Source organism: Oreochromis niloticus, linkage group LG2, assembly GCF_001858045.2.
Source record: "Oreochromis niloticus isolate F11D_XX linkage group LG2, O_niloticus_UMD_NMBU, whole genome shotgun sequence".
In the NCBI taxonomy this organism is placed as follows: Eukaryota; Metazoa; Chordata; class Actinopteri; order Cichliformes; family Cichlidae; genus Oreochromis; species Oreochromis niloticus.
In genome coordinates, this window is record NC_031966.2 from 12,360,708 (window position 1) to 12,378,369 (window position 17,662).

Consider the following 17,662-nt stretch of genomic DNA (forward strand, 5'->3'; position numbering starts at 1 on the left):
CAGCTTTCTTTGTTAACCCACACTTCCTTCAACCAAGTATTCTGGGTAATAAACGCCAGTAGACTAAATAATTTTCCAGTTTATGGTCTATTAGTCTGAGTAAAACACCACCAAGCATAAAAATACATTTTCTGATTCATTAACTAAATGTACATAAATTAGTGTAGTAATGGACATTATATTAGGTACATTGTGTCTGATACTGTGCTGTATCAGGTTTGACGACCTTTGGTTTTCAGGCTGCATAAAACGTAGCCTCAGGTTCATGTTTATAGCAGCCAGCATTAGTGACACCTGCCAATGTAGCCCATCGGCTTCAAGGTTCAACATGTTTCACATTCAGTGATGCTGTTCTGCATACAGAACAGCTAGTTATTTGAGTTAATGTTGCCTTCCTATTAGCTTGAAGCTGTCTGAAGCAGTCTTTTTCCCCAATGTCTGACACCAACAAAACATTTTTGGCTATAAACTGCCTCTCCCTGGTATTTTTCTCTTTTTCTGATCATCCTCTGTAAAGTCTAGAGATGATCGTGCCCATCTGGTACAAAAAAAAGAAAACGTTAAAGAAGAAAACACATTTCTTTAATATTTCAGGCAGGATGACTTTTGTTATCTTGCTTGAAAACAGCCTGAAACATCATCACTGCTTGTACATATTTTTGAAGCCAGCTAAGAGTACTCATTCTATTCTGTTTACTAAATACTCAGAGATTTTTTGCATGCACTACTGTTAGAGATTTATCCATAAGCTTTCATTGATGGACTGTCCCCAGTCCCCAATCTGAAAGCCATGATAAAACATTTAGTTTGCATTTCTTGAGGTTGCACATTGTGGAATTTGAGGTGCGTTTAAGGTCATTTTCCTGCCGTAGAAGCCAAATGCTTTTCCTAGTTGGTATTTAATTGAATCCATTGTTTCCTCTAACAGCGAGAACCCAAAGCACGGTCAATCTAAAATGGTGCGACAGTTTGAGAGGAGTTCTTTTCATGAAAATCTGCACTTTTTTGCTCCAAATACTTCGCTGTTCAGTGTAGCAGTCTGCCATTCATCTGGTTTGTTTGGATGTTGTTTGGATGGCAAACTTCTGATTCCATGAAGGTTATTTTTATGAAATCGTGGAGACCCACTCCAAATGTCTATTTAAGAAAAAAACATTTTTATTTGGTTTTCTAGCAATTATTGAAGCAGCTCTTTCAACCTGACCTCTACTTTCTGTTAACTGCCGTTTCTTAATTCCATTACAAAGTAAGAAAGCTTCTACTTGAAAAAAAGCTATTTTCTTGTAATCAAGCTTTGTGGGCATCAATTATTCTCTGTTCTTGAGAGTAGTTGGCAGCTCCTAGTTGTTGGGACAAGGTCTTAGGAGTATTTATTAAACTCTGAAATATGCATCCCCGGGCCTTTCCATAATTCTGACCTAATAAGAAAATGGGCCTAACAAGCTACCGTAATCAAGGTTGGAAACCTTGGCAAAACTTATGTGAGAGTCAAATCTTGTGGGGTGCCCAAACTTTTATTTTGCACCAAAATTATATAAAACAGAGAGCGTGCTCTAATCTTGCTTAAAATATTCAAAATAATGCTTCATATTTGTCTTTTTAGACATCAGCTTATCATCTACTCACTTAACTATTTACAGTAGCAGAGATTTTGACCAGGGGTTCCCAGCTACTGCTGTCACCACTACAGAGAGATTATAAAATCATTCTGATAAGCAACCTCAGTATCAACAGCAGAGTGCAGGGCTTTGTCTGCATGTGTTGAATTTTTCTACTTGATGAAGTCTGTTGTGTTTCTTACTTGCTTGAAAGCTTGCCAGTGCATCAGCCCGGCTCTGTTCCACTTGAACTGCTGCTCTAAAGTGCTGCTTTTTCAGCTTTAAGATCAGCTTTTGTTTGACTGCTAATCCCTGACCTGACCCATTTCATACAAACTGCAACTGTCAAGACCCACAGTTAACCTTAGCGTCAACGTGATGACCGAGTGACCCTGAGACCCACCTCTTCATGGATACTGTCGCGTGGCAACCCTTCAGAAATACTTTAAAATGGCAAATCCTGCCATCTTCCTCACAGATGGTGTGAGGAAGCCGCCCCTTTAACACTCTGCCACCTTGCTGCACCCGTCTCTTTTCCTGGTGGATTTTTTTTTGTAATGCAAGGCTTTCTCAGGAAACGGCAGTGAGTAGTGTGGAGTTGAATCATCAGTGTCAGCGGGGTTTTTTTTGGGTGTGTCAGACTAATTCCGGGCTGTTCAGATCCCTGCAGATGTTCCTGACACTGTGATAGCTGTTTACGGCTTGCCAGCCTCTCAGGGACCTGCCAGTAAGCAGGTTGGTGTCCCAGAGTCTGTCACAAGCTCATTATTCAGTCGCCTGGAGGTTTAGCTTCATTGCATTATATTACCAGTTGTTAATTAACCACCTGAACCCGTCACTCGTCTCGAATGGTAAGAGACACGCAAGTTCTGGTTTCCTAGATTTTCGTGTTCTCATTGGATTATTAATATGATTGACGTGCCGAAAGCAACAATAACAAGCGATTTGCGTTTTGAAATTTGTAACCAATTAAATTGTTAGGTTAACAGTTTTTAATGAGCAAGCTGTATTCCAATCCGTGCATTATAACTAATTAATTGCGGAGTGCATGCGGATACTTGTGTGGAAGTAGCTGCAATGTTCTCCGCGCTTCATCTCTGACAGATCTGCAGAAGTTACTAGAGCATATTGGCTGAGGATCTTTATAATCTTCCTCAGCCAGAAAGAAGTTGTCAGTCGAGAGGAAAAGAACAACGTGAACACCTGTTTTCTCTGATGACTACATGCTCGGAGATTAGTTAGGATTCAACAGATATTCTCATCTTATTTGCAATAACTCTCTTAGGAGAGGTTTACTCTCTCAGTAATACAGTATATATTTTGCCAAGGTAAACAATACCATTAGGACTTTGTGGCAAAACAAATATTATAGAAAGAAAGCTGCAGTCAAAGGGGGTTGTGGGAATACAGGGTTGCAATAATTCTTTTTAAAAAAGATGATTGCTTTTTCTTGCTGTTGTGAAAAGTAAAGCTACTGCATGCTCTCGCTTCCCCTGAGATTTCCGTATTCCCTTTGAGCCGGCTGTCTCTCTGCACTCAGGTGGACATAATGCATGAGGAGCGCTTCTCTGTCACATACGACTCATCTATTGTTCTGGTTGGGAATATTGCCGCTGTGTGTCAAAGAACGGATAAAGACTGAAAGCAATTACTTCAGTGTGGTAAAGCAATTGTGTCTGTCACCACTTGATTTGAAATGCAGCTCAACACCAAACACACCTTATACATAAAAAGCACACCTCCAATCTACCTTGTTAAAAGAAGACTTGGTCCTGTCAACCCGCGGTGCATTAGTCTGCAGGAAAACTTTTCAAAAGCATTACCATTGCACATCAAAGAGGGATCTCTTCAAACACCAAGTCTAGTTTGCCTTGCGTTATTATACCATGGCCCTGCTGTCTTTGGGCTCAGTTTGGTTTTCGATCGGTTGTGTGTTCTCTTTCAGACGGTCAGCACTGACCCGTATCCGGTGAAGCTCCACTATGACAAATCTCATGACCAGGTGTGGCTGCTCAGCTGGGGAGACACGGAGAAGAACTTTCCTACCCTGCAGGTGTGTCTGTGGTTCACTAGTTAATTATATTTCAATGTCTTCCTCTCCTCTGCAGTCCTTGTCCGTTTTTGTCCTTGTGAAACTGTTGAAAGCAGTGAGTTATACAAACAAGCACAGAGATGCAGACTATCAAGGCAAAGTTCGGATGGTTCACATGCTTTAAAACGTATTTTGTTCACCAACTGTCAGAAAATTGTGAAAAATACCAATCATGGTGTCCCACAGTCCAAGGCTGCTCATTTTTCCTTTACCAACAGTGCCAAATTAACTGGTCATTAATTTTCTATTACTCAACGAATCCTTTCAGGATTCTATAAATAAAGGGAGCTGATAGAGGAACTTAATATCTTCCTGCTGATTATATTAAATACACAAGCCTATCTCCACACAGGGTAAGCTGTAAAATCAGCAATAAGGAATAAATATTAGCATAACATTACCAACAAAGCCAATCCAGAAAGCTACAGGTGATAAAAAACCAAACTGATCTTTTCTCCCTACAAAAAATTCAGTGACTTTAGCTGTGCATTATTTGACAGTTGAAAAAAGATTTTATTTTTATTGCTTCTCCCTTAGAGTATATTTTAAGTTATTAAATGTAGATTACTCCAAAAAATCCCATTCCCCATTTTTTCCAAAATGACATAAATGCATTAATCATTCAGTCTCTTCGGGATTTTAAATTGTTGACCTATTTGTCTTACCTGCCTAATTAAAAGGCACTTCGAGTGCAGCAAGCATGAAGGCTGCAGCAGTAGGTTTTGGTTCTGAACCACTACACATAAATCAAGGCACATAAACTTCTGACCACAAATGTAGAGTGTTTATCATTAAAAAGTTAAATTAACATATATATATCAAAAGATGGTGCTTTTTTTTGCACATCAGGATTGGTCCATCTCATTCACACTGCTCTTTAGATATCCTGTGCTGACCACTTGTGTCTCTGTGAACAGCAAACATTAACTTGTTGGGTCAACATCAAAATGACCCAAATTTCATGTAATAATTTTTAACGTGATCCTCAAGATGAAGGGTTGCTGGAGGAGAGCCAGTGCAGCACACATTGCATACTTCAAGTGGTAAAAGCAGGACCTCTGGAGAACACGGAAAATAGCACTTGCGCTGTTATAGTACTAACTAAATCTGCTATTTATTTCTTTATTTATTTAAATTCTGGAATTCACTATACTTATTGATTGCACCTTGTAAATACTCTTTGTATATGTTCAATTTTGAGGAATTTGCTATAAATGGAACAAATATTTAATGAGTGTGTTTTTTAATTGTTTCCTTTGAGTCAAATTGAGTGGTTTCATTGGAAATTCTAGTTTGTCATCAGCAGCACAGAGATGTGTAATGCTGGGATTTGGTCTGTGGCAATTTACCTTCAGCATTGTGGTACAATCAAAGCAAACCCTGCCTACACACAAGCACATGTCTGCATGCTTCCATGCATGCATGATTATTATTTAGACACCAAGGAATATAGCACACATCACCTCCTACTGAGAAGCTCCAGCAACTCAACAGCACAAGGAGAGGCTGAAGAGTTTTATCTGTTAAAAAATGCTGGAAACCATTGCAGCTTTCTGATATTAGTCCCTTTTGGTTCATTGTTAGCTCCAAGTAAGTATGATTTAAAGACTTTAATGAGGAGAAACCAGCAGCACTGAGTGTATTCATCAAGCTCATTTTAAACACCCACCTGCTTCTCTGTTGGTCTTCACCAGGTGATCAATCAGGCCAGCGGAAGAGTCTCCCACCACACCGTTCACACACAACCGGTCGGCAGGCGCTTCGACAGAGTGGACGATTTCTTCATTCCCGCCTCCAGCCTCATCATTAACCACATCAGGTACATCCAGCATGATCCAGCAACATTCCTAATGCAAATTGATTTGCAAATTAGGTTCACCCCTTTGGCATTTTATTCACTTTACTTAAAATCTCTTCAAGACTCAATACAATAATTTGAATGGGCATTGTTTGGCGCTACTTGAGTGGGTTTTTGGATCAAGGCCAAATAGTTATCTGATGAAACTGGGCACCCTGAAACAGATCATATAATTCCTTATTTTTAAAATAAATTCAAAAGACAAACAAGAACCAGCATAAAAATCAAAACAACAAAAAACTTGTACAACTAAGCAGAGAACAATAAATAATATAAGCATTATTATAAGTATTAGAAATGTTAAATATGTCAGTGTACTCTTTGCTTTACATTTCTTGGCAATATCTCAAAGGAAACTTGCAGAAAGTCGCAGCATCCTTACAATTGTTAAATATCCTTTGACTATTTAAAGTCTGGTTTGGCCATGAAGAAAAAGGTCAAAGTTACTGATTTTTTTTAAATCGAATCACTCGGTCATAAAAACTTCCAAAAACAAAAAAATCTAATTAATCTCAGTCTTAATTTTTCCAACCAACAGATTACCAAAAATATTCAGTTTTCAGTAATAAACAGCAAGTGGCAGAAAATGATCTGCATTCTTGCTTGAAAACTTTTTGAACAGTTACTAGATTTCAGTACAGTTGCAAATACTGGATTAATTAATTAATTTTTCATCAATTATTATTTTATCTTAAATGTTGCTAGGTTGCTTAAAATCAAATCTTTGTTGGCTGTGTGTTCCAGGTTCCTGTGCAAAGACTGTAAATATTACACAGTAGCTCTGGTAGATCTTGTACGCAGTGCTTTTCAAATGCTCAAAAAATAAGAGGACTGACAAATGCAACTGACTAGAGAGATAAGCATGTCACACTGGTAAATTTATAATCCGATTCATTTTTTATAATTCTGTAGATTTAATAATACATCATAATAGATTCTGAATCTACCCTTCAGGGCACGTTAAGCTGTAAGGCAAATTCATGCCTACATTAAAGTGTCTGGGAGGCAGAAGCTCAGCCCATCCAACTGGTTCACATTCCAAGCCATCAAATACTGCTGTTGGTCAGAAGACGCTGGGGTGACAGACTTACACATGTCCAAGGTGTTTAGGCATCGGTGCCCTGATGCAGGGGCTCCTGCAGTATTAGACTCTAAGAGGTATTGTGTATCAAATTCTAAACAAAGGAGACGCAAGGGGGAGGGGGAGGTCTAGGATACAAGATGCTGAGGCAGGTGGCAGTTAATCTCTCATCTCTGGCATCGTTGTATTTTTCTGGCATCGTTGTATTTTTTACTCAGTTGTATATAGCATTTGTATTCTATTTTTATCTTATTGTATATTTTATTCTATTTTATTCTATTCTATTCTGTACAGTTGTGTACTGTATTTATTCTTATTTTATTTTATTCTAATTTTTGCTTCATAACTTTTGCACTGTCCACTTCATGCAGCAATTTCGGGGGCTGAAAAGAACACCAACGAGGATGTGTTTCTTTAATGGCCACTTTGGCTCCAAAAGTGAGTCTCTGAAAAAAGCATTTTTGTAACCGGATACAGGAAAAAAAAAAAAAAAAAAAAGATTGTGGCCTCTACGAATAGTAAACACCCACTCCCTGTTAGGGGGGTTATAGAGGTTTTGACTGACAGATGGGACAAAGGAAAGTGGCTACAGCTGACGGCTGCCTGCTAGGCCCTACCTTTACTAATTTGATTGTAATAGACCTTTCAACCTTTTGGACTTTTTTCTTTTTCTTTTAAGGAAATAATGTAACAAATTTCCGAGCTTGGTGCTAGACATTACCAGTAAATGGTGATTACCTGATAAATCAGCAGCAATACCTGAGGCTTAAGTTAATTTCCAGTTCTGCACAGGTTGTCCACATAATGTGCACTAACTTTAAAAACAATTAACTAAGGTATGCCGTTTATAGCTGTTGAAATTTTCCTTTCAGAAACATCAGGACCAAAACAGAATAACAACAATTAAATGGAGCTGCCTCTTACACTGATAAAGATATCCCCAAACTCTTTGTGTCAAATGGTCAAAGAGTGGTTTTAAGAATGAATCGGCAATTAGTATTATCATCAAATGCCACTACTTACAGGAGTCATTAGTGTTTTCTTTGTTCTCACCAAGATAAAATAAAAAAGCCCCAACAAAGTCAGAGAGGGGGGGCAAGTTGGCACCTCACCTGCTCTTTATCGCTTTAGTTCATCAATAACAAAGCATAGACCTGCTGAGTGCAGAGTGCATCGAAACGCTGCTTCGGTTTTCACATGTCATGAGCAGCTGTCACACCCAGGCTTAACGCGGATAGAGAAAAGCTTTTCCCAAACGCTTGGCTAATGTCACGGAGAGGCCGGGAACAAGCAGGAGGTCTGGAGGATTTCAGGAAGTTAACGGTCTCCTGCCGAGGAGGAGCAAGCAGTCCGGCGTGTGTGTGTGGTGGGAGTATGGGTGGGGTTGCTGGCACAGCTGTAATTAGATCCACTGAGACCTGCAGGGAAGATTGCAGGAAAGTGTGACCATGTTTTCTTTTTTTTCCCCACAATGTTGTGTGAAAATTGCTCTCTTTAACAGCTACTCATAGTTAAAAATAAGCTTTCTCTTTGGAGGTGCAACTATTATGAATGTTTTTCATATGGCTAAAATCTGACACAGTACCTGAGGCTGAAGCCGAGTACTCTTCTGGAGAATGTGTGACAACAGGTGGAGCAGACAAAGCTTTGGATCTATACACAATTTTTATTTGGACAGCTGTTTTATTGCAGATAATAGGAAAGTTGGAATTAACTGCTACCCTGTGGCTCTGATTTTTCTTTATATATCTGGTACTCACACAGGCATTTATCTGCTGGCAGGAACGCAGCATCGATTAGTCGATTTAGCAACATGAGCTGTGTGTGAACAGCCAACATATATTCAGCAACTTCCAGGGATTGTTTAATGACTGGGGATTCCCTCAGCAGCTACTATAAAGCAAACAGGAACTTCCAGGGGCTGTCATTCATTACAACCATCGACTTGTAGCCAAGCAAATTTACATGTCAGCAAAAGGAAAGAAAAAAAAAAGTGGTTGTTTCTTATTTATGCCCACATCTATAGCACCCTGCAGCTCAAGCTACCCACACTTCTTTTTTTTTCCACAGATTTCTAATCATTGCACAGACTCCCTTTTGGCAAAACAAGTCAAGCAAGATGTTGATTTGATGTTTCTTTTTGTGCTGGAGGATGGGTGAACAAGAATTGCTGTGCTTTAGATATATTTTGCTGTTCAGCATCCATTGTGGCTGCTCACAAGCTTTACCCTGAGGATCTTTTACTGAACTGCATAGCAAACATTACTCTGGGGTTAAGTGTTTAGACTCAGCCATTTCTAAAGTGAAAACACTGACACAGAGATGAGATAGCATGCAAAGCAGCCTTAGTTGAACATAGCCATGTCGTGCAGAATTGGGGAAAATCTTTAATGCATTAGTCATTGGTACAAACGACAAACAGCAGCTGTCAGTTTGGCACAGAGCAATCCGAGTCTGCCAATGAAGCACCCCAGCTGTGTTCACATCACAGCAAGGCCAAACAATGTCTGATTATCAATTTTTCATACATGAAAAAAAAGTCAAACCATTGAGAAAAGTATTTGTTTCATTGCAAGATAAATGCACCACTGACCTTTTGCTTCCAAGCATGTTACCAGTATTTCACAGCATTTGTGCACTAGTCATTGATCAGCCACAATATTGATAATAATCCATGGCAAAACAATTTCAGTGTTGTTTGACAGGCAGAGTTGTAATATTGGTCTATAAATCACCAGCTCTGCCTGCCAGTGGATGAAAATGGTTTTTCAGATTTAAACTGCACAATACATTTTTCTGATGATTTTCTTCTAGATCCCCCCCATCTTCCTTCAGAGCTTATTTTTTAATATAGGTGGGGGACACTACAGTAGAATCAAGAACCAACATGTTTAGTTTTTAATTGACATAAAACCGCTTCAGTGGTTTCACAGAAATGATCAAATGATCATAAATCTTTGTAAGACTCCAGTGACTCGAATACCACCTATGAAAGTTAACATTAACCAGTGTATACTGTCAACAAATTTTACAGTCTAAATTACTAAAGTCCTGGTTGTATAATGGAAACTTTATCTAATTAATTCATTTGAATGGACATTTTAAGTCTTGGCTGTTCTGAGATTTTGGCTGTACTTATTGAGAGAGATTAGGATGCAGTGCAGTATTCACAACGCTTCACTCATTCCACAATTTGTCATATTACAGTGGTTGTTTCTTATTGAATCTTAGGATTCAATTCATTTTTCACCCTTAAAATTCTACAAATACCCCATAATGACAAAGTGAAAAACGCACACAGCCACCAGTGTAGACCAGTTCTGAGCCAGGAAAAAAACAGCAAAGTGTAGTTCATGTTAGTTTGATGTCAACTCCAAGTAAAAGTTTATTGGATATAATCATTAGTTAGGCTAGCATTGACTCTACTAGCCTAACTAATAGGTTAGGCTAGGCTAGGCTGATAAGTATTAGTATAAGTATTTTCTGCTGCCAAAATTAATAAAGAAACTCTGAAAGGCTGCTGATATCACTGCTTGCTTCTTATGGAAGTAACACATTCACATATCTGAGCAATAACTTGGTAGGATGAGTGCACTGGTCCAGTGTTATACTCTAGCCTTAAATAAAAGTCCTGTCCAGGTCTCTTACTCTTACCATTTTCCTGCAGCAACCTGCCTACTCTGACCTGTTTCCTTTGTCTTTGCTTTACTTATTCTGAAATCCTTGGTTCCCCTTACAGGGATTAATTAAAAATAATTAAAAACATGCTTTTTGTATTTTTATTAAATGACAATGAGTAGAGAGTAGCTCTTTAACTGTATGAAGGGGGTGGAGTGCAGAACAGAAACTGGTCAAATAATTCATATTGCAAGTTCTTACAATAACACTGAGTTAGAAAAAGAACAATTAAATCTGCTGTTTTCCTGATTACACTGAAAAAAATTTTTTTACCTGTGCAAATGAATGAAAAGAAATGGTCTGCTCCACAATTTTTGTGCTAAATGCAGACAAGTGTTTTGTAGCACAGTCCAGACGTGGCCACAAAATATGAAAAACTGCTCCATTAATAATAAGACAGGCTAATTAAAGACTATTTAATATGCCAAAAGCCATCGATCGTTAGCAGCTCCAAACCAATGGCAGGAAATTTTTAAGAAAAAAACCCCCAAAACTAAATACTGATCACATAATAAGTAAACTATAATTAATTGAGGAGTAAAGCCAGCCTCGCACATGTGAGAAATAGTTGTTGTCAATTTATGCTCGCATGTTACAAACCAAAAACTCAGATTTAGTTGTTTCTGTGACCCTGTGCAATCTCCTGCCTGGCCCCAGTGGACACAATGATCTCTGGATCAATGATTCCCTTCACAGTGATGATAATGTGCTGTGTGGCTTTCAAACAGCCATTTTCTGTTCACAGGTACAGACAGTGTGGTGTTCAAACGGCATAAAAGATGATGAATGACAGCAAGATTGAAGTGCCTGTCAGCATCAATCACCTGGTATTCGCATTTAATTGAGGCCTGTCCGCTCCTTGCATATTCCAACTGTTCAGCTGTTAAAGTGTAATGTGCCATTAGGAGGTTCTTTGGGTTTTTCTAATGAGTAGCATTTTCACTGATTGTTGCCCACATATAACACTGCTATAATTCTATTAAAGGGGAAAGTGTAGATGATTTTAGACAGCCAATATTAAGATTGTCAGAGGGCAGAATATGGTCGTTTTAGTGTTTAAATGGACCTCTCAGCAACATTAATTTTTGCTCCTGAAAATTTCTTTAAAATTATGACAGTCCAACAATCTTCATAATTACCTAGTAAAAAAAAAATCAATTTCTTATTTCAGGTTGACCTTGTCTTGTTATGTGCATTGTGCTGGTTTATTTAAGTTTTTTTTTCCACCTGCAGGTTAAGCTTCTCAGGGGCATTTTACTGTCAGATTTCTTTAAAAAAATCGAACATTACAGAACATTTTCAAATACAGTGCATGACTGTTCAAAGCAAATGACTTGAGCTTTGAACTAACAAGATGTCCTTCTGCATTAATCATCCAAAACGGCCGGGAAGCTGGAGAAGACAGCCCAAAAATGTATGATTTTGCCTCTCAAATTCAGCTTACAAGCACTAATTGCAAGTCAGTCTGTATTAGATCACAAATTATAAAGAGTGTAGAACTAAACACAGCTGCAGCTGATGGGATGATCTAGTTGGTCGTAAAACAAAAAATTAAAAATGCAATTGGATGATGGTGTAGGATGGAAAAACTAAGAATCATCAAGATTCTTATAATTAACTTGGGGGAGAGATGAATATATACTTCAAATTTCATCAGGAGTGTTTGAGATATTTTATCTAATAGTATGAGTCCTAGAGTTAAAGGTAAAACTCTAGAATTTTGTTTCACTAGACTAAAGTTGTGCAGCAATCCAACGAAAAGGCGTTTAAAAAAAACCCTCCAAGGTCTAATGTACTGTTTTTGTGCACTTTTGGTCAAATTTGTCAACACAACACGACTGAGGAGACTGTATGTTTATTTATATGGGGATGTCGGAATGACAAGAGTTTCCATCGAAATACCTTTTGCGACCTGGTTTTCATTTGAAAACCAAGTTAAACCCAACATTTATTTACTTTTTTCCCCCTAAATCTTCCTATATCTATAAACTTATAGATTAAAATCAGTTTCTTGCATGTTTAATTGGTCCACTAACCAATAATAGTCATGTGCCACCAACCACAAAATCAAGAAAGTGCTATCAGGCTCTCAATCCGATTTCAATGTCCGGGCAGAGTGAGGTTTCCTATATTAAGTCAAATTAATCTGCAGCCTCAACTCCTGGTGGTGCCTTTCGATTGGTTCCAAGCAGGTCATGGGAGAAATGCCACCGGCGGTCAGAACTACAACGGTACCTGATGATCTTCTAATCTTAGCAACACAGTGTTGCAGTGGCTAGCACTCATGCCGTACAGTAAAAAGGTCCTAGATTTGGATTGACTGACAGCTGAGCTCTTTTTTGTGGAGTTTGCATATTCTGCCTGTGCTTGAGTGAGTTTTCTCCAGGTACTCACTCCACTTGGTTTAAAGGAAAGCATTGACCAATTACAATCCACAAAGGCTAAAAATGAAAATGTTGCAGCATCACTAAGGAGGCAAATTTCGCTGGCTGACTCGCTAAATCTCATTCTCAGCAATGTGTGGATGTGCTGAGTTGGGGCATTTTGTCAGATAACCGAGATGTTTGCTGGATGGGGATTATAGGGAATACATTGTGCATTATTTGGAGTTTATGCATCAGAAACTGTATATAGAAATAATATACAACATTTAAACTTGCTTCTACATTTGTGTTTTATTTTAACACGGGGGTCTGTGGGGATTGATTTGATCTCGAAGGAAGCCTCAAGAGTTTATTAAACAAACTGCAGATTTGGGCAGTTGTGCATTACTGCTTGGACGGTCTTAAATGAGAAAAAAGTATCACTAAAGTCATGCTCAGGTAAACCGAAATGTTTTGGATATATTCTGACACTACTTTTGTACAAAGTGTTCAACCAGTCAACTGGGTTGGCAGTTTCTTGATTCTTAATTTGGATTTCAGAAGAAAAATGTGATATTGATTAAATCTTTTCTTTGTTTTTCTCTTTAAATTCCCTGCAGATTTGGCCTCATCTTTCATCGAAATGAGCCTGTCCTACACAAGATTGACCTGGAGACGACTTCATACGTGAAAAACATCAGTTTATGGGAGTACAACTGCATCCCCAAGTCTGTAGCCTACACCCATCTGGGTGGCTATTACTTTGTTAACTGCAGGCCAGACTCTACCGGTGCCACGCAGCCTCAGCTCATCTTAGACAGCGTGACAGACAGCGTAATTGGACAAAACCGTGACATCACTGGCACTCCCTACGTGTCTCCAGACGGCCACTACTTGGTCACTGTCGATGACAGTGATGGCTTGATGAGAATCCAGACGATCTCAGAGCGAGGGCAAATCCAGGAACCCTTCGATATCCACACCAACTTGCACCTATCTGATCTGGCCTTCCAGCGCTCCTTCACCGAGGTCCACCAGTATAACGTTTTCGGCAGCTCCGGCCGTCAAACTGACGCTCTGTTTGTGGAGCTGAGCACCGGCAAAGTCAAGATGATCAAGAGCTTGAAGGAGCCCACCAAGTCATTTGAGTGGCCATGGAGCAGCAAGAACAGGATCATGGCGGGCAGCGGACTGTTCGGACAGTACCTCATGACACCGTCCAGAGAGTCCCTCTTCATCCTGGATGGACGGCTCAACAAGCTCAACTGTGAGATCACCGATGTCCTCAAAGGCAACGTGGTGGTGTGGGTGGGAGAGTCTTAGGGTCATGACGATGAGACCCAGTGAGCTTTTTCCTTTCAAAGGTACTAATGCACTGAATTCTGTTGCAGATTCTTTAGTTTTGTGGGAGTCCGATAATGAAAACCACAGATTCAGAAACCAAATTGACTTGAAAGTCCAACGGATGAAGGACTGTCATCCGAAAATGAAAAAAATAAATAAATAAATAAAAAAATGCTAAAAAAAGAACAAATATGTGAGGGCATAATTGATTGATATTGTCTTGAAGCCAAGTTTGTTTGTTTTGTTTTCACCTGGTGGTTTGCCTCTACATCAAAGTTGCTTGCTAGTAACATTTTTTTCAGAAAAATTGGTATGAAATCATAAATATGTGCAACTTTGCATTATTATTCGGTTGTATTCAGTGTGTGGGAATGCTGTAGATAATCTCTTAACAAAAACAAACTAAAGTGAATCGGCAGAAACGCATATATACATATATATTGTATACACCCAGATTAAATCTTATAATTTTCCCATTCCCAACTTTTTTCCTGTGCCTTCAAGGAAAATTCCCCTTCATCAGAGGAATTAGCATAATTATTCCCAGTGTGACTGCAGACTAACACCTCTTTCTTTGACCCCTTCATTCATTGTGAGTGTGAGTGGTTCCTCACAAATCTACAGCTTTCGTCCATCGAATGCAGCCAAGTCTGTCTAATTAAAACGAGCCCTTGCTGTGATCCCATCCTGTTTGAAGTGGAGACTGAGTGGTTCATTATGGTTGTGTGCTCTGTAACCTTTGATCCGAAATTATAACCAGCTTTGGAAGATTTTGAATGTTATAGTTTTTTTTTTTTTTTCCTCTTCTTTTCATTTATAGTCCAAAGCAGAAAAATGAAAGTCAGTGGTGATGTTAGGTAAATATTGCCAGCTTTACACATTATGAAATTTAAAATATTTCAAAAATGTTCCTTAGCTAAGAGTCAATAGAGCACTCGTGTGTGAAGAAAATTCTGTCATAATTTTAATATCCCTGGACCAAATAAACGAAAAGCATCTTAGAGTGTAGCTGAATGTGGAGCACATGCGTAGTCTGCTCTGTTTGACAGCGTGTTTCAAGTGGATGTTTTAATGTGAAGTAATGATGAACTAGCACACTGGGGACTGGGGTAGATGTGGTTGTGCCGTGTAGAGGGTCTTTGAGCATGAGAAGCAGCTCTTTCTAAATGCTCCTGCAGTAGTCAGTGAAACCGTTTCCTAGCTGGACACATTTCTATGCATTTTCACCCTAGCACTCTATGACTCTGAATCACAATGGGCAACTGTATCTCAAATTTAGTATGAACTTTTGATGTGTACAGATTATATATAGTCATTCTGTCTTTCCAGTTAAGCCTATATACTTTGATTTAAATTTTCCTGTTTTAAACCCCGACTCTGCTGATGACGACCTCTGACCTTTCTCTCTGTTAATGTCCTGTACATAGCGGCTGGCTGTGAGTCCATTAGTTTCTCATCAGTGTACAGATTCTGCCAGGTTCTGTTCATTTCAGAAAATCAGCACACTCCTTTTTAAGAATGAAAAACAAAACACACAGCTATCATTATGGACATCCTGTACCCAAGCAGCACATTGTGATCACAAACACTGCTTCCACCTCCATATAGCCATGTCTCGTATGTTCTTTCATGTGATTGTTATTTATATAGAGAAAACACGCTTGTCATTTTACCCAACAATAAAAAATATATCATGAACCAAGTGTATCGTTGTGTCTTTTTGTTGTTAAAGTGACCTTCTATAGAGGCCGCTTTACAGCTATGGAATAAAGGCTCCTTTAGGAGCCAAGCTGACCGTTATTTATTCTGCAACAAGAACAAGGTCACAAGTCTGTTTTCCCTTTGGGTGCATTTATCTTGCAGCAAAGAATGCTTAAGATAACTGTAAGAAGCAGAGAAAAAAAAATACATAAATTAAGACTTACTAGTTTCATGCAAAAGTGAGTGTGTATTTTTGTTATTGCAGGCCTCAGTCACACAGAGACCAATCAGCTTCCCTAAGCTTGCTGGGGAACAATGTGTATTCCCCGATGGTTCGTGAATGATTGCTGGAGGTTACTGGCTGTGTCAGCTGAAATCAGTCACCAAGAGCGTCCTGCACCAAAAACCTCCTTGTGATTGCTTTGGTCACTAACAGATTACCACAGTTGCCCATAGTGTGCATGGAAGACACCGATTTATCTGCAAACACTCGCCTGCTGCTTACTGAGAAGTAGTGAAACTTGAAAAAGTGCAACCCAAACCATAATCTGAGGGGAAAAAAACACCACAATTGAAAATGCATGACTTTTACTTTGTGAATCAACAGTCTTTGCAGACAAGTTAACATCTTCCATGAATACTGCGAGTGAATGTGACACTTACAGCTAGAAAGAATTGCAATTGCAACCCCTGTCTTCTAGTGAGCAGTGGTTGCCAACAGGTCTCTGTGTGACTGCATCTTAGCTCTCAGGTAAAATGTGGCATGTATTTGACTAACTGAAGGTAAAGAAAGTATATTCTTTGTGTATTTTAGTGATATAGCACCAATATTTGCTTTTCAAGTACTCGTTTACTTAAAAAAATTATTTGTACAAGAAAGTCAGTGCCTCCAAGTGCCTGAGGCCATGGTTCTCTGCTGGAAAGAGGCTGCTTCAAGCAGGGGACTTCAATTATCTTATTAACAAGTGATGAGCAGGTGGGGTGTGAGTTGGACTAGTGGATTGATGAGGCGTCAGCAGCAATGTGGCCATCGTACCAGACTGTCGTGGTAAGAAGAGAGCTGAGCTCAAAGGAAAGTTTTCATTTTACGAGTCAATCTGCACCCCAACCCTCACCTATGTTCACTGAGGTACTTCTGCATCTGCTTAGGATGCCTTCTGGACACTTTCCTTTGGAGGTTTTCCATGCACACTGAACTGGGAGGAGACCCTGGGGTAGACCTAGAACCCACTGGAGAGATTATATATCTCGTCTGGTCTTTAAACACCCCAGGATCCCCCAGGAGGAACTGGAAAGTATGGCTGGGGAGAAGGACATTTGGAAAAACCTACTTAGAATATTGCCACCCTTACCTGACTTTGGATAAGCAAATAACAATGGATTAATAGGGTAAGTATGTTCAAAATTGTTCAAAATGGCATTAAAATCTATTTTAGTATTTTTTTTAAATCACGCATTATTGACAATTTTGTATTTGTGTTTACTACACACTGTATGTACATTAGTGGATTATTATTCTACATGCATTAACAGGCTTAAGTTGATCCAGTTAGAGCTCATTTTGTATCAGGTGATTTTATAACTTAATCTATAAAATCATATAAAGTCACGTTTTGCCAGCTTTTCATTTGGGAATCACCTACCTGTGAAGGTAAAAATACTGCCATTTAAAGTGTGCTGCAGGCAGAAGACATTTAATGAAAATGAAACTGAGAAGTCCCCAAGAACAGAGTGAATCTCCATCAACACTGATGAGGCAAACTATTCTTATGCAAGTTATGGTGTTCTGATGTATAAGAAAGAAAGGCATGGCTTTTCCTGATTTTCTTTTTTTTTAAACACCACCACACCGGCAAAACTGCCTGAGTAATCTGTGGGGTTTCCTGCAAAGAGAAACTTGGGTTAAATGAGGCTCATCATGAAGGTCATGGTTTTTGAAAACACTGA

General features: G+C 39.0%; 1 protein-coding gene across 3 annotated transcripts in view; it reads left to right on the plus strand.

Moving 5' to 3' along the window:
• fstl5 (follistatin-like 5) overlaps positions 1–15,712 on the plus strand; it is a 176,907-nt gene extending 161,195 nt beyond the window's left edge. For all 3 annotated transcript variants that reach the window (XM_005467247.3, XM_019363975.2, XM_003443412.4), the window contains 3 exons: positions 3,544–3,651; positions 5,385–5,509; positions 13,291–15,712. In XM_005467247.3, the coding sequence (XP_005467304.1) occupies positions 3,544–3,651; positions 5,385–5,509; positions 13,291–13,993 (936 nt within the window). In that variant the 3' untranslated portion in view covers positions 13,994–15,712. The remainder of the gene's footprint in view (positions 1–3,543; positions 3,652–5,384; positions 5,510–13,290) is intronic.
• Positions 15,713–17,662: the final 1,950 nt, after the last annotated feature.